The sequence below is a fragment of the Pleurodeles waltl genome, chromosome 6 (assembly GCF_031143425.1).
Source record: "Pleurodeles waltl isolate 20211129_DDA chromosome 6, aPleWal1.hap1.20221129, whole genome shotgun sequence".
Taxonomy (NCBI): Eukaryota; Metazoa; Chordata; class Amphibia; order Caudata; family Salamandridae; genus Pleurodeles; species Pleurodeles waltl.
The window spans coordinates 821,720,113-821,738,548 of record NC_090445.1 but is presented as its reverse complement, the minus strand read 5'-3'; the positions used below and the strand labels follow the sequence as shown (position 1 = coordinate 821,738,548).

General features: G+C 42.6%; 1 protein-coding gene across 7 annotated transcripts in view; it reads right to left on the bottom strand.

Annotated features, from left to right (window-relative positions):
* SH3PXD2A (SH3 and PX domains 2A) overlaps positions 1-18,436 on the bottom strand; it is a 680,586-nt gene that overhangs the window by 29,507 nt on the left and 632,643 nt on the right. For all 7 annotated transcript variants that reach the window (XM_069239466.1, XM_069239465.1, XM_069239468.1 and 4 more), the window contains one exon: positions 4,011-4,345. In XM_069239466.1, coding sequence (XP_069095567.1) covers positions 4,011-4,345 — 335 coding nt within the window. The remainder of the gene's footprint in view (positions 1-4,010; positions 4,346-18,436) is intronic.

Genomic DNA, 18,436 nt, shown 5'->3' with positions numbered 1-18,436 from the left:
TCTTCTGCCACAACATCGAAAGGATCTTGTTTGCCAAAAACATCTGGATGTCAACAGCTATATGTTGATGCATTCTACAAAGAAAATGCAACGTCTCACCCTCCTATAACGTAGTGTTTTCTTGCACTTACATACTGCTCTGGAGAGAGACACGGATTGTGCAGATGCTGTGGTGGTCAGTCCAAGGACAAGAGGCATGTACTGTGGGCACAAACAGAAGGATATTCAATCCATCACTCTGTATTTGCCAACACTCCTTAAATTGCTACGACCGAGTCAAGAAGGATTTAACAAAGGCCTCAAATCCAAATTTTGCCCATGTACCATGGCCCAGAAGAGATTCTTCCCCAGTTGATTCTGATTGTTTATTATTTATCACAGAACCAGAAGGACTGGGTGCGGAAGGATGCAAGTGGCTATGTCCAAGAAAGGCAAAGGAAGCCGGTCAACCTTTAAGGGAGCCGTCACACAGCACTTCTGAACTCGATGGCAGAGAAAAAAAAACACGGTCTCTAGCCTGGAGTCAGTGCCCGTGCATATCTTAGCACTGAGGGAGGAGTCCTACAACATCTTGTGACTTGATGCTTCTTCGAAGAAGTAAAGCTTGTAATGTCCGAGCTCAACAGTAGATGGCAGGAGTATGCAAAGCAAGTGTACCTACAACCATACATTCTACGAACATATTGTATATTAAGATAGTATTTTAGTATGATAAAAATGATAAAACGTTATTATATATACACACAAATATTACACTAAATTATTTAACAAATATTAATTTTAGTAGATTAAGAAGTATAAAAACAAATTAAAATAACCTAAATAATCAATTAAAATTGAATACATTAAACATTTCTAAACATTATAAAATATATATGTTAAAATACTTGCTTCCCACTCTATTATTCTAAAATCCAATAAACCACCAATGAATACAAACAAATATATATATATTTGTTTAAATTCATTATAAACCCCAAAAAAAACTTTACTAAAAAGTACTTAGATGTAAATAACATTCAAATAATAATCTAGAACACCAAAACCTATGAAACATTAAAAAAATCAAAAACAAATATAATACACAATCACATTACACAAAACAATGTTAAATACTTCTATATTTTTAGCTGAGTAAAAACATATATATATATTCCTATTTGTGATATTATGTCTCACAATATTTTTGCTATTACAACATTAAGGTCGAACACAATGTGTTCAGTATTACAGGTCTTTATTTCCCTTTTCAACAGAAAGACCCCAGTTAAGTTATTAAACATAGGAAGGTAGTAAATGGTACAGATTGCACATCCAGCGGTGTCCACAGTGGTGGGATGTATTAAAAGAAACAATGATCGGTGCGCGTGGCCAAGTGCCTGACTACCAAACAGGCACTGTAAAGTGCATAAAATACACAACATGAAATGAACAAAAAAAGACCACAGCACTCAAATAGCGTATAGCTCAAATACAGTATGAGCAAATGTTCAAATGTAGTAAAGCAGTAAGAGAATAATCCAAAGTCCTTCTTTGTGTTCCAGTAGGTCCTTTATTCGGATTGTTAATCGTGAATCCAAAGTATAGTCAGAAACTGGTACAGCCAACATGTGTTTCGTCACACCTGTGACTTTATCAAGGCTGTGTCACACAGTGTCTGGTACGACGTCTGTATCTGTGGGGAAGTCCGTATGTTAAATGGCTTAGTAACCGTAGTGGTAAGCACAGGTAGTAATCTGTGTGAAAACCAAAGTTTCCAAAAAAAAGGGTAGCACGGACCCTGGTAAGTCCATTAGGTTGTAGATGGGTGTGTCCGTCCGTGAAATGCGCAGCGTATTACCGCTACGGTTACTAAGCCATTTAACATACGGACTTCATGACTACAACACACCCATGGGCAGCAAAGTAAATGCTATTGCCATAATCCAGTTGTTACGGAGTACACATTTTCCGCTGAAATATGGAATCCAGCATCCAGGAAATGTAGTTTTAAACCTTTGAGAAGGTAAAACTTTGAACATTTTTCAAAAAAGTTGCCGCTAACTGGCAGGAATCACACAGAGGTAGTCCATAAATTGGCCCATGGAGACTCTCAATTTGTTACCAGAAGCTCTGTCACACGGAAGATCAATTTTGGAAAGATTTGTAAAATCCACCAGCTAATCATATTGAGGCAGGAGTACAGAAACCAGAATCCTGTGTTGTAAGATGACTCAAGTGAGATGTTCTTTAAATTGATGGCTCGATGGGTGTTTTCTGCATACACTGAAAAGGGTGCCCCATAATTGTGTAAAATGTTTGCCAGTGTATGCCTGTGGCCCACCCTTTCTATAGGGCAGTCCCCAACCTTTTTTCATAGGGACGACCTCTTTACTTCCTTCACACCATGTTCCACATGTGCTCTTGACTTACAGCATCCCACTACGTCTTCCCTGTGATTGCTGCTTTCTTCACTCCTCTCCTGTCATCTGGCTTCTTCTCACCCCTATCATGATTATCCCACATCTCCATCTTACTTTTACTAATAATTGCTCTGTTTCCCTCTTACCAATTTTCCATAGATTTTCCAGACTCCTCTTTGCCTTTGGGCTATGCAGTCCTTCGACATTTTAGTAATTCCTATTCCTCTTCTGCATCACATCACCTTCCTCTCAGTTAGCATGCCAAGAATCCCCTACAATGGTTCTGCCCTTTAAGCAATCTTTGAATGCCAGCTTCTTGTGCCCTTACAGCCCACCTGTCAAGCGCTTCTTTCCCCACTGCTAGTGTGTTAGATCCCATCATCCACCTGCCAGATCCTGTCTCCTGCCAGCCACTCTTGTCCTCTACATCAGTGGTTCCCAACCTGTGGTCCGGGGTCTGCAAAGCCTTTTCAGGGGGTCCGCGACTGCTTAGAAAATGTAATAATAATAACAGATTAGTTCCTCCCCGGCTTTCAGTAATGACTCACTGGGGGGGGTCCCTGAATTCCAATATTGATTCAGTGGGGGTCCCCGGATTCCAGTACTAATAAATGGGGGTCCACAAAGTCAAAAGGTTGGGAACCACTGCTCTACATTCCTACCTAGAATCTCCTCTCACCTTCCTGGGCCAGTCCGTGTCCTCCCTCTACTTTCCTGTCTGCTCCTATGTCTCCTGAACACACCTCTTCTCCTACAAATGTTATTGATGTATCAAGATACATAAGCTGACTGTGTTTGTGATGAATGTGAACTGTTGCATGCCTTTAGCCCAAATTTCACTTTTTTTCCAACAGTGGAAAAAGTGAACAGAATAACAGGGCACGTTCCCTTGCTATGACTGTGCAGATAAGCCTGCCTGCAAGGTGCAATGTGACTGCTGGCGATTTGAAGTGAGGCTCACGATGTAATAATTAAGAGATTCTACAACTGAAATGCATCCGGTATCGCTTTTCAAACCTGGATCCCACAGCAAGCAAATGTTTTCAAAAGACGGTAGACACGAGATGCAGATTTGAAAGTAACTCGACACTTCAGTGGATCCTTGCTTATTGAACATCAAGAAGACGGGTCAATCAGGAAAGATTTTAACGCACTTCTTGTAAGATTGAAAAGAAAAAAATGAAAGGGTGAAAGTCTTGAAGTTTAAGGGGTTCATTCTAACCTCATATAGTGCTAGTGAGTGATCATTGGATAGAAAATCCTGAGTATGGGAATGAATGTAACACATTTAGGATAGAAGTTTATCAAACAACCCTGCAGAGTACGAATGTTAACAACAGACAAAGGCCCATATTTATACTTTGTTAGCGCCGCATCTGCATCGTTTTTTGGCGCAAGATCGGTGCAAAATTACAACATACAATTGTATTTTGTAAGTTTGCGCTGCTTTTGCGTCAAAAAAATGACGCAAATGCAGTGCTAAAAAAGTATAAACATGGGCCCAAGTGCGCACACACTCGCTGTAATGGCGCCGTTCTCTCTTTCTCTTACTCTAAGATTCAGATCGTATTCACCAATGTTCTTCACCTGTGGATACTGTGGACTTACTTATCTCCGATCTTTGTGGTGCTATCCTTGCCACAGCGGGTGACCCTTGGGCTAGCTTGGAAGCATGTTTCTCTGGTGAGACCACAGCGTTGCCGTTGGAATCGTTGCAAAGGATGGGCAGACTGATCTCTTTCTTGGTGATGTGTGACTCCTCCGGCTCGTTCTCTGTTGAGGGCTCTTTGTCAGTGGAACCTTTCTTGTTCAGGAGGTTGCTGATCTCCATGATGTTTCCTATGATCTCCACGGGTCCGGATATGTTCTTCTTCCTGGAAGGAAGATCATCTTTGGCCTTTTTCAGGTACGATGCAGGGGCCCAGCCCTCTTTGCCTTGATACCTGTGCACAGCAAAAGGAAAATGTTACCTTTAAGTTGGCAAACGGCATTTGGGACAGAAGGGTGTCAAAAGTTATATGTAAACAGAACTAAAAAGTCAAGTGTAACAACACACTGCTGACCATAGACTGTGGAAGGACAGGACCACTTCACAGGTGTCCAGTATTAGTAAAAAGAAGTCTGGTCCATGGTTTTATGATATCCAGGTGAAATACAATTAGATAAAATGGAAATCAAGTAGATAAAGGTTACCCAGGAACAGGGTCACAGATCTAGCCCTCTTGGCAGCTGTAGTTCCCCTATTTGAGCATCACCCCCTCTGCTGCGAGTAGTAGCAAAGGTGAAAAATAAAAGTTTTAAAATAAAATGGTGATAAAATGAATTTATTGTCATTTTATTTTTCACTGCTCTCAGCCCAAGCCTTGTTTGAGGACGGGGCCACTGCTGCCGACTGGCAGCTGGGGAGGAGGATTGGTGCTCACGCCAGTTTAAAATGCGCATGTCACTTTGGTTCGCTGTCTTGTGATGGTAAGCCTGACTTGCAGACACTAAACCTCTCCATTCCGAACTGTCTTAGACAGCTGGGTGGCGATCGGGAACACGCCCCCCAGAGCCCGAGAAGCGTTGAGCCAGCCTGCTTCAACTAATCTTGGTACTTTTCTCATGCTGCTTAACATTTTCAGCAGCATGGGAGCCGCATCTGGATTGTTTGAGGGGAGTTGGTAAAAGGCTCCAGGACTACCACTCTGACTGCAGAACAGAACACCGAAGACACGTGGGTAGGTGAGCATTTTATTTGTTTTATTATTAATTTTTGACCCACTGACAGGCACTGTGAGGAACTCGCCATTGGTTGCGAGCATTGCCATTGAGCCTAAAGGGATTGTTGGTTTATCACAGTGCCTGTCACAGGGTTAAAAGTCACTTACTTGCTGATGCCCCGCCATTATTATATGTCACCTCCACCACTGCCTCTTGCACCAATGTTGGACTCAGCAGCCCTAGTCCCTCTGGAAATACAGTTGGACGAAGAAGCACAGTTTAAAACAAAGAATCTGGCTCAAGGTATGCAAAATAAGTGAAATCTATTGTATGGAAACTTTACAGGAGCAAAACATAACAATTACTCCCTTCCTGTGATTCGCCCTGTATTTTGAATCTGTTTATTTATTTTTTGTAGTGAACAAGAAACATTATCAAGCAATATGTAGTACAGGTTACAAAAGGTATCCCTTATTAGAGAGTGACAGCATCCAAACAAAGTTAACAAATATCAACAATAAGCGGAGTGACTACGTGGCTCTGCAACATCAATGCCCATGAAGTCAAAGGAAGCAGAGAAAAGAACCAATCCGGCCATACCTATTAATCAAGATATCTAAAAAAGAGGCGGGATCTATTCGAGTGTATTAAAGTGCCCTACGTCAGGATGGAGAGATCCGGCAATATCAATAACAACAACAATACAGTCTACCCACTGGGTGGGTCTTAACTAAGGGGGTGAGCGACATTAATCACACTGGATATATCTAGTAACTGTGGTTGGCCTTCATCAGTGCCATTGCTTATTGTGCACTTGTGTCAACTGAACAGCAAGCAATTGTGCATGGGCACTGGTTACCTTGTAGTGAGGGAAAACGTGTATAATCAAAATTCACGTCTCTGAATATCAAAGGTGCCTGAAATGTGACCTTTGTAAAAAGATTGAACTGCTCCGATTAAAACAATCACAGTCTCCATCAAATGATACTCTTCCAGGATCAATTCCCAGGCTGAAGGGTTGTTGAGTGAAAAGTTTCTGTGTTTTGTCTGTGGTTTCTACAAAAACTGTAAGCACAGTGCAGACACAAACAAGGCAATCCCAGAAGATTGTAAAGTGTTAGCAATATTTGTTGCATTTCAATAAAAATGGCACGTCATGCTTCTGGTGTGGCCTGCACGTTATTCTCCCCACACCACCAGTTTAGAAGACACTTTTTAGGGGGTAAGGACGGGAGGGGGGAGACTGTTGAAGAGCACGGCTGCTAATGAAGCATGACATTCATTTGCCTTTTCGTGCTGATCAGACAGTATTTCCCTGCTCGCGGGTATTACTCAAATCTGAAAGGGTTCCAAACCACACACTGTACAAGGTAACACCGACCCTCCGTCCTATCTCAAAAGAGGAAACTCACACAGAAAAGGGAAGGTGACCACGGGCCCGGGCAGCACGTTGGGTGAAAGTCACCGGTCCAAGCACGCAATTCTTGTGACACGCCCTTTTAAATGCATGCACAATACTCCCCCGTTACCCCGCCACCCCCTACTTAGACCTGTTGTGAATCCAACTGAGGGGACGGTGTCTGGCGCCGCGGCATCCAAGCACTGAAAACTGAAGAGCTGGAGGGTGGTCACTGTGGCACTAAATGCTTCGGAACTCATGGCTGCACTGATGAAAAAAACAGTTTTAATAAAGAGTTGGCTCTAATTTTAACAAACTATCCCCAGCATGTAACATACATACTTGCATGAACAGACATTGACACACTGTTCATTACTAAAGCCACCTCACAAATAATTGTTTACAACTTGTGATTTCTATTTACTTATTAATATTGACTATCTGATTGAGTTTGGGCTCAGGATGTGATTCTATGTTTCCTCTCGCCATGCAAGGACGTAAGTTGTTGCATCCTCTCTGCACCTGTTCAACTTTGTCTGGACTCCAGCGTATTTTTCAAGCAGTAGAATCAACAATCTGTGATTTTACTGAGACGATCTAACAGGATCTACTGGTCATATGAGGAGATATGGTGTGCCCTTGCCCGCAGCTAAGGGCAGGTAACCCCACATGTGTCAGACTGTGGGCAGGCTGGTGGCAGATGTTAATGGGTACCGGTCTTTTCACTTCTACACTTGAACAATTTGTACACTCCTTTATAACTATAGTCCGTATTTTGTCATAGAATGGTGGGTTGGTATCTATGTAACTCTCATGAGGGTTACCTGTAAAGGGCTGCAATTGAGAACCACACTGATGGAGGTACTTATCTTGACAACATCTTCATATGAATAGTCCCCAATGGTGGCTCTTAATTTTAGACCGCTAGCTGGGGCACCACTCAAGCTTATCCGAAGAGAGGTTTCAGGCTCCTGATCCCAGTTTCAGCAGAGCTGAATTATAACTTCAGTTTGGCACTGAGGGGACAGATGTGGACCCACTTTTAGCACAATCTGTGAAGGTTGTCAAGACAAGATGAATGCAAGGAGAAGTGTGAAAATCAGTGGGTCTGTTCACTATGTCACACTGAGGCAATGAGAGCGGATTCATATCCAAAGTGGATTCGTAATTACAATATATGTTAAAGAATGTGAAAATGAGAGCTATGCCTAAGAAGAGCTCGTTCAGAGCTAAGAATTAAGGCAACATTCACAACAGAATTGTGCAGATGTAATATAAAGGGGTTTACTTTGAGAAAGTATTTTATTTATGAACCCTGTTCATGACAACAATGGAGCTGAATTGGTATTCTCATTTCAGGGAATAGTATGAATAATGCAGTTTACTGATCTCCATCTACTACCCTAAATATGTTCACTGGGGCTGAATAGGTGGCTGAGTAGGTTTCATTTAAATGCGATATGTGTTCTGTGTTTCAATGTTAAAACAGTGTTAAATGCTAGGGTTGTGTGGAATAAAAACATAAATTTAAGTTGGTTTCTGAACAAAACCAATATAAGTTGTAAATTTTTATGACAATAATGTGTGCATTGAATGTAAAATATTGAAGAGATGTTATTGAGAAATGCTCACATAAATGACTGTTTTACACCTATTTCTATAGCAAATATTACCCTTGTGACTGACTGCTGTCAGGCTAAATCTCTGAATGACTGTTGATTAATCCAAAGCTATGATGATGCCTTTGTCCGTCATTATTCGTTTAAGTGCGGAGGAGAGCAAGAAGCACATTATTAAACATGCTATATTTTAACCCAGAAGTAACCATGGCACCCCTTCACGAACGTTAGGCACCTTCAAAGCCAGTTTGGCCAAGAGCCCAGGGCAGCTTATGCTCAGAAAACAGTCAGTCCTCTCCCCTCACCTTCTAATACCTTTAAGCATCACGAAATGTACATGTTTGCATACTCCATGGACAGAAGAAGAATTATGCAATATTTTAGACATCAAGCTGAGGCAGGTCACTGTCAGTGAATTGTAAGTGTGACTGTGTGCTCTATGTGTAGCATGACGCATGACTGTAGTGTGACTGAGAATCCTTGTACAGACTAAGGGCCTGATATACATCTTGGCAGATGGCTTATTCTGTCACAAATGTGACAGTTATTCCGAGCGCCGTATTACAATTTCCATGGGATATAATGGAATCCTAATACAGCAGACAGTATATTCGTTGAGCTTGTGTCTGAGTAACCCCATCCACCAATATCTAAATCAGGCCCTAAATGGTGTCCAACAATGTTCAAAATATGTGCATGCACAAAACTGTCACTTTCACGCAAATCGTCTTTGTCCTTCCCTGTGGGTATGACTACCTGCATTCAGCACTGCTTGGCAGTGTCATCATTAGTGTATAACACACTCCAAATACAATGCTAATTACTGTATTTTAGCAGGCTGTAGCTGATTTCCATGCAGAATTGCCTTGCTACAAATTTTAGAAATTTTGTCCCACATGGTTCTAATGTTAGTTAAGATTTGCGGGGTTCCCCAAAGGAGTCTGCATTTTAGTCAGGGGACTGAAATGCAGAGATTATCAACAAATATACAGTCATATGGCTTAGACCACCATATTACGACCGTGGCGGTAGCGCTGCGGTCAGACCGCCAGATTTCGTCTACACAACAGTCTGGTGGTCCTAATCCACCAGGGCACCGCTGCTAGCAGCGCCGCTCTACGGATTACAACCACCCTTCTCTGCTAGCGGTTTCCTGGTGGTAGCACCACCATGAAAAGGCTGGCAGAGATGGGGTGAGGGAGCCCCAGGGGTACTTGGCAGCCCGGCTGCAATGTACACTTTATGCTTTGCAGACAGTGAATATTGCAACAGGTGTTGGTGCATCCTATGCACTACAGCATTGCCGCCGGCTCTATTATGAGCTGGAGACAATGCTGTCGGCCATTTCCTCAGTTTCCGCCCGCTGGGCCAGTGGGAAACTCATAATGGGCCCGGCGGGGAGGCTGCTACACTGGTGGCAACCTACCCGTCGGGACTTTGGCAGACGGGCTTTTCTGTACGCCTAAGTCATAATAAGGCCCATAGTGTTGTGGGTATTTATAAACCAGTACATCCAACTTACTCTTGAATGGTCCAGATTTAAGGGCTGCGGAAATGTGCTGTAGAGCACCACTATGGCCAATTTTCATAGGGAATGTAAAGGATAAAAAGATTTCTGAAAACAAAAACATTTTACTGAAGATGAAATACTAAAAATAGTTTGGCAGGTGGTATGCTGTGCCACAAAGTGGATAGCCCGTCCGCTTTATTGCAAATGCATTATAGCCTACAGCATTTGTAATACAGAGGATGGAAATTTCTGCACACAATTTGACAGAGGACCCTCTGTGCCAAACTCTAAATCAGGCCCTAATTTCCCAGAGTAGGCATGTGCATCATATACATTGTTTACTGTAAGCACACACATGGCTATGAAAAGGTGATTATCCATGTTTGAGGGTTTACAATGAAAAAACACTCCTATTTTAGGTTAAGTGTACAAGTAAACTGTGCTTTCCCTAGTTTGCACGTGAATTTGTGACTCCGCCCTATCACATCAAATTAATTATATTTAACTACCGAATTCTGGGTACGTGTTGGTGAAAAATGTATAAAAAATGAACACACACAAAACGCGTTTTTAGCCCCATAAGTTCATCTGAGTCTCCTGTTTTCTGATGTAATGCAAAAATGCTGGCAAGCACAGATCACTGCAAACGTCTGCTGTACTCCTCCAACTCCCAAGCTGCAGCACAACGCCCAGCACAGGAGATCACATTGCGCAAAAATCAGAATGAAGACAACCTTCCAAGTTTTTACTGTCAGAAGCAGTAGCATGCATTTCCCAAACGGCCATTCTCAATTACTCGGCACCACAGGCCAGGTCCATAAATACAAGCTTGCATCCCTATTCTGAGATCAGATTGCTTTCCATTCATGGCAAGTCTATTGCCTTGGCAAGGGAACAAACATTTTGTAGAAGAGACATTTCCTTTTTTTAACCCAGCTACTGTTAAATCCACATAAGTTATAGGATTCAACATGTTGGATCAGATAGAACCTGAATACATATTTTGTAATTTAGGAGGAGCGATTTCCCGGCTTCAGGATTTTCCATTTCTCTGGTGGCTTTATACAGAAGGATGGATGAAAATTCAACTAGAACTCATCAATGAAACACTCTAGAAATCTTTCAATAACGTGAAGTGGCTGTGAGGACATTACAAGGTCTACTTGGATTGAGGACATCCCTTTGAAGCCTACGAAGCTGTATGCTTTGCCTAGTCCACAACAGTGATCAAGTTCAACCATCAATGGAGTAAATGAGAGGTCGAGGAATGCAATCCTTTCCCACTTATGAAACCACTGACCAGTGAACTTCACACTTCAAAATCCCCTGAACTACGAGAAGCAAATTAAGACATTACTAGTGTTTGATAGATGTCCATATATCAGCAGTCTTTCCCCACTGAGGTGGGGTGGTGTACATAAGGTGCGGCCGAATCAATCGCTCTAAATGACACCCCCATCAAATAATTTTCATTTCTCCAAGCCCATCATGACTGCAGTTTATTTTTAAAAAAGTTCTTGTCAGTTTTCTTGACAAATCCAAGACATTATCCTTGAATAACGGACAATGGTGAAGTTAACATTTCCCAAAATCGTTTTCGCCTTCGGCATTGCCAAAAAGTATGCTGGACACCAAAACAACGTGAGTGAAAGTAAAGTCCATATGTTAGACAAGGTTAAAGTTTTAATTTCAGTAATTTACCATCACAATGAACAGAAGGCACTCTGACTGAATGTCCTGTTGTCTAAGATGAGAATTGGAATGCCCAACGTCAGTGTGAATGTTCCATTACATTTTTGAAATGTACATTACATTACATTCGGAATCTTTTACAAACACAGACCTCTCCAAATGCTTAGAGGTTGAAAAGCTACAGTCCAGCTATTCTTCCAATCAGTCCCTTTTCCAGGATTGGATTCAGTGAGTGTGAATGTGCCATCACATTTTTCAAATGATATGTCCATTACAGTCGGAGTCCTTTACAAACACAGATCCTTCAGAATGCTTAGAAGTTGAAAAACTATTGTCCAGCTATTTTGCCCACCAGTCCCTCTTTCAGAACACCTAGTGATAAAACAAAAACTGTAAGATTATGTTAATTGAACTCATGATACAATCATGTTGATATGTGTACAAGAAACCTGGTTTGGAAGTTACTGTCTAGTAATTCAAAGGCTGTCCTAAGGTGTTGAGTAAATGCAGCACTCAAGTGTGACGGGAGCTCTCATGACCACTACGCATGACCCACAGGAGTCAAAAATTACCCAATTTATTTCTCAGCTCTCTGCTACCAGGATACAGTAGCTGTCATCACTAAATATCTAAGTGGTTTCTCAGCCAAGAAGCTCTCTATCTCAGATGCAGCAAAAACCCTAATTTTCACACAGGGGCTGCCTAGGACCAAACAGAGAGCAGCAGACATGCTCCACTGGAGACTCTAAAATGGCAACTGCACACATAGCACACAGAACACGGAAGAGTACTGCTGCTGGAGCTTCCATTTTGAAAAGAATATTAACACTGAATTGCACATACTAGTCAGCCTGAGCTGCAGGAGAGTTTGCATAGGGAGGGTGTTGGGACAGAAAATTCCTCTGCATGGTAAACTATGTGTAACTCTGCACTGAGTACCCAACTGTGCTGTTGTCTGGATCCCTAATGCTGATTTTTTTTGTCGTAAGCAAACGTGTTTCAGTTTCATTATCTTTTTTTGATTATCAAAAATAATCATGATAGAACAAAACGCAACATGCATTTTGTAAAAGCAATAAAATCAGTAAAAAGAGAAGAGCCTCACTTAATAAGTGAACAATTTACAATGATGTGCCGCTGTAATGCATTTTTTTTTTTTAAAAGCCCCAACAGCAGACCCCACAGCAGGCTTGGCAACCATACGAAGATAATGAAAAGCTGGTCTACATTGCAGAACCCAAAACCTATAAAAAGAGGCAATAAATATATGTGTCTAAAAGGTGCATAATATTCCCAAAAGATGATAATTCCTCTTCACAAACTTTAATGCACTTTATCACAGGGCATACACAAATACATTTAGGATCAAACTGACTGAAGGGAAAACAGGCATTGCACCTAATGGAGCCCAACCAGAAACAGGTCGATAGTATCCTCTCCCAGACACTATGGACTTGATGGAGATAGGGTTTAATGTCTTGTACATTACAAAAGATCTCACAGACAGCTCATCAAGTTTTCGTTTTCCTCTCCTCTCTATCCATGGATGCTAGTCTCAAAAATTCTTTCTTAGTCCAACTGGTTTGTGCAGCAAATGTAGACATTTGAACAGCTCTAGCCTATCCAACCAGTTAGCAGTAGCCCTGACATAACTTAACCAGCAAATGTTGTAGCCCAGATCTCACGACAGGCAATCAAAAATCACCTTCATGTTAAATTTGATGTGTATACTGCCCCAAATGGGGGGAGACAGTAATAATGGTCCAAGATTAATACAGTCTTCAACAAACCCTAGGGTAAGTTCATCATGTATGAAGAACTGTGGGCTGCCAGTCCCACCCGAAGCAAGTGCCTTACAGAACCTTTTTTCCTCCTACTGCAGATAGCTGCAGTCCTGGAATCCCTATATACTAGGGAGACATTTGAGCTTGAACACCTCCAATAAGGGTTGAATTGGTTTATTACATAATATAGAGGCCAGCTCGAAAATGACCTCAACTGGGGCATTAAAACTGGAACCTTTTGGACAGACAGGGTAACAAGCTACCCCTGGAATCAAAGGTTACCCCCAAATGTGAGAACTCCTTAACCTGACTAATGGGCTTCCCCTTCATCACCATTGGCCCAACTTTCTGCACTACTTACCACAGACCATATTATGCGTTTTTGATATATTAACATCCAGGTCTTGGTCATCCAATAGCTTAACAAAGGCATTGATAAGACACCTTATACCATTAGGGGTCCGGGAGAGCAAAACTGCAGCTTCAGCATATAAGTGACCCAAGACCTGCTTCTCACTAACTACAGGAAGATCAATGCTCTGGGGACGAAAAAGGAGTATAAATAATTAATATATATATAAGAAACAAAATTGGGGCCAATACACACCCTTGTCTCACAGCCCTATGAAGAGAAAAAGAGTCAGTGCATTCACCCTCTGTTCCATACCTAACAGACGCATTAACTCCCTCATACAGAACCATTAAAAAATCAATGATCCAATTAGACAGGCCTAACCTAGCCAATATTCTCCTAAGTTTGCAGCAATCCACCTGATGAAAAGCACTGCTAATATCCATAAATGCTATATATAAGGTTGCATGTTTAGCCAGTGTATATTTCCCAATAATTCAACTTAGGTTTAGACATTGCTCGAGTTCCAAGACCCTCCCGAAACACGTACTATTCAAAATTAAGTATGTTGTTGTCTTGGACCCAATTTACGATTATATGCTTCTGCAGTTTCCATTTTGAAAAGAACATTAACACTGAATTGCACATAGTAGTCATCCTGAGCTACAGGAGAGGGTGCATAGAGAGGGTGTTGGAACAGAAAAGTCCTCTGCATAGTAAATGTTTACTTCTACCCCAAGCGCCCAACTGTACTGTCGTCTCGATCCTCAATGCTGAGTATTGTTGTCATAAGCAAATATAGATCATGCGTGTGTGCCATGACATAGGACTGACTAACAGACTGCGGTTTTGAAGGACCAGGGAGAGGCACCTAAAGCGCTACCCTGCAATGTGGTGGAAGGCTACTGTCTTCACTACGAGTTACACAGCACAAGACCGGTGGTGGCACTGTACCGTTTAGTGATCAGTATGAGTGAACAGGCCCTTTTTAGTTTGTGTCACTGGATTGAGGTCTACTAGTCCACTCATCTTTTTAATGTTCTGCTGCTGTGAGCTTAACTCATCCTTGCCCTACATCAGTTAAATGTTTAGTGCTGCACAATGTAGAAATGGTGACTCTGCGTTGGATATATACGTGTGCCTGGAAATGGTATAGTACAGAGATAAAGCAGTACTGTGCAGCACATGCATGGTGAGTGCATGTACTGGGTTTACATATACCTGAGAGGGATACATTCCAAGAGAGATGTAGTGCGTGTGCAGTGGAAGCATGTGCTGGGAGTATGTGTGCTTGCGAGAAGTACAATACATAAAGGGTGAAGTGTTGTGCGGTGCACACATGGTGAGTGTGTGTGCTGGCTGTGTGTGTTTGCAAATAGCACGTAGCACAATACAAAAACGCTACAGTACTGAATAGTGCACACAGAATGAATGCATGGGCTGAACGTTTATGTGTCTGCTATAGCCATACACTGAGTGCAAGTGTACCTGTAATGGTATATTACATGGAGGAGCCTGGGAAGCCCATGCCTGCTTGGTGAAGACATGAGGAGTAGAGGAATCCCTGCAGACAGATTAGTGTATTGCTGCATTCCTGTGAGCTAGGTGGAACACACTGGAGGAAGATAGAGAAAAGCACACCCTGTGCACTTCAAAAAGGGTGATCTTTGATTCTGTTTTATATCACAAGGAAAGGCCCTGGACACATCTCTGGAAGGATATGGGGCTGGTAAGGGAATCAAAAAGAATTAGGCTGGGAGCCCGGGATTAGCCTTTTGATGCACATATCAATATGGCTGACATCCAGGTGTGAACGCTAATCACTCCTGTGGCCTATGTTCTGGGACTACCAGCTTTTGAGATGCTCCTGCCAGGACAGACAGCCTTTCAAGGGGACAAAGAGAGAGAACATTTTGCAGATCAAAAGAAGCAGATCCCCAACATAAAACTTCAAAGACCCAGACCGTGAATCGCATTTTGCGTCTGGAAATGAACTATAAGGATAGGTTGAGATTCCAAAATGTGTCCTCTGCCAAGCAGCTAGCCGGGCTGTGTGAGGAGCGGAGGCTCTGCAAGACTTGTGCCTGTGACCAGGACTGGGGGCTAAGGCCTACTAGTCTCCCTGCAGGGTGAGGGATCGTCACTCAGGGGAAACAAGAATACCTGCCTGGAGCCTGAACACTGGCACCTACCTTCTTGCCAAGACCTGTGTGCCCTGTGAGGAAGAGGAGAGCGAGGTCCAGTTGGGAGCCCTGCTGATAGGACTACCAGTGCGAATGATGGTTGTGCACTGAACTGGTAAATGCGCAAATGCAAGATTGAATCTGTGACCCCATATGCCAGGAGAGGGCCTCTGTGAATCGAGTGCCATGCAAAGCCCGCATCACTTTGTTGCGGTGACCCATGTGGCACAGGGGGCACAGTAGATGTGAATGTGCCAACAAAGTGCCAAGACTTGTGTGAACCTTAGCTGCAACCCTGTATGCCAGCAGGGGCAGCTGTGATATAGGAGGCAGCACAGAAGAGGTCAATGCATTGCCAGCAGGTACCGTATCAACCGCGTATGCTAGGAGTGGCTGCCAGTACTGATTATTGCCAAGTTTGGGCCATCACCCAGGAACAGCGAAGCTGTGACCTGCGGGTCAAATATGAGCACAAAGATCTGCCCCATGTGCTCCAGGAAAAGCTGAACTTACCACCCCCAATTTAACCCTAGAGCACCTCTGATTGCTGTTGAGGCTGGTCACACCGCTCAAGAGAGTCAGTGCGTGCTGGGTGCTGCTGCATGTCCCACATGAAGACCAACTGCACCTAGCAAGACTGGAGCTTTGCAAGTGTCTGTGGTTGTGGCACCTGCTGAAAGGCTGAATGCTTCTATGCGGATGGAGCGTATAAGGCTTGATAGAGGACTGTTGGACTGCGGCATCATACACACTTTTGACTATTGCCTAAGAGTCAGAGTGTACTCTTAAGTAAGGCCTACTAGTGAGCATTCCCTGGATGTGGCCACCAGTGAATGGAGAATGACCATGACCACATTACATGGAAGAGGGCGGGCAGGGATCTGTCAGATAACCACGAAAGCCCCAACCTCAAGTGGATTAACCTGTATCTACACTTCTACCCGAGGGAGTATTTTACTTCCTGTCCTCAGCTAACACAGATTCAAATGCAGAAGAGGTACTGGGTCCAGTTGCTCGGGATAGGATCCATAGTAGGTTGGGCACCAGGACATCAGGAGTGAAAGGCCTCAACCTTCACGGTTGGGTCCAGTAACCCCTACATTTCCCGTGGACCTCTGAAAGGAGTTCTGAAAGATGGTGAGGGGCAATAATTAACTTGACCAATTGGATTCATGGTAAATAATGCTGTTAACACACACACATTTCAAAGAACTGCCAACAGAAATTCTGACACGTGAACCTAAATTTAGGGATCACTGATGGATACAAACAATGTATTGGCTGACTGCATTTGAAAAGTGCAGGTTACCTAGTCTGGTCTCTAGACAATGACCTGCTCTTTAGGACTTTACAAAAACAGACTAATGCAGATGATGAAACTAGTCCAAGATACCTGCAGGCATACCAAATCACTGCTGTTACAGTAACCTGAGGGGGGTGGCAAGTAAAGTGCCTTTATGAGAGTATAGTCAGTGGGTTAAGAGAGGGATTGCATGAGTGATTGATATAAAGATGCTTGTGCTGGAGTAAACATGTCAGCTATCGGCTGTGGCTTATAACATTATAGGCAATGACAAATAGTGTAAAGCAATTCAGCTGTCATGTCACAGGTCAATGAAGCCACATATCTCCAATGTCTATGAGGCACTATTTCTTGCTTGCTAAAAATGTTTTTCAGAATATAATTGTCATCTCTTATGCAAAAATCTGTTCCCAACTTTGAATCCAGATCAGGGACTTGATCACTAACGCTCTCCTGTTCATTTTAAATGAGCAGCCACTGCAGAGAAAATGTTCTGTAAACACACAGTATTCATTTTATTCTAGTCACCCTTGTAAGAAAGATGTAGTCCGGCACAGTTTGGGAAACATAAAAGAAAAAGAAAAATAACATGCAAAAAATATCTAAGGCAATAAAACACAAGCCAAAATAGGAAATTATCACTGCTGAGTTAGGTGGATACCAAGCCAGCTGCAAAACAGCCAACAAAAGAGCAGTAAGGGTCCCGTATACTTTGATGAGGGTGTCATGCCCTAACTTTTGGCCAAGGCACTAGACACAAAAAAGAGCGAATGAGATGTCAGGGTAAAGAATGACCTTGTTGTTCTGTTATGTGATAATGCTAAGACATGATTCAGTATTTAAGTGCAGATATATTTAAGTAGGTTATACACAGGCACCTGCCCCAGTGGTGGTCTAAGCACTGGTAATAACTATCAGTAGTACCAATTTGTATACAGAAGCCACAAGACTTAAATGCCTATTTCAAAAGGAAAGGTTATCAATTGAAGACTTCTAAGTGTCTCTCAATAAGGTTGATGCATATATACATAGAACAAATATAAATGCCACCACAAAAGTATAACATGCAGGCACAATATAAAAAATAAGCTGTGAGGACCTGCTACCGCATCTCAGAATGTTTGAATTGTGGCAAATTCCTTACTGTAAGTGTACAGTGAAACACCCCCCTCACATTACCATTCATGTATCTCCTCCCAACTGTATGTAACTGTCTCCCCCCAGGCTTTAAGTGAGATGAAAAAAGGAGGAGGTGGAGTGGGGAATGGGGCCTCCATAAGGGGTGTGGCCGAAGAAGCATTTCTTCCGCATGTAAACATCTGACTGATTTGGCTGGTTCAGTGTACTTGTACAATGCATGCTATCTCAAAGAGGTCTGTTGGTCTTTTTATTCTCTGTCGTTCCTAATCCAGTCAAATCCAAAGGTATGGCAATTTTCTTACAGCACCGTGTATAGGGTCTTAAAGGGGTTCAGAAGACATGGTCATCC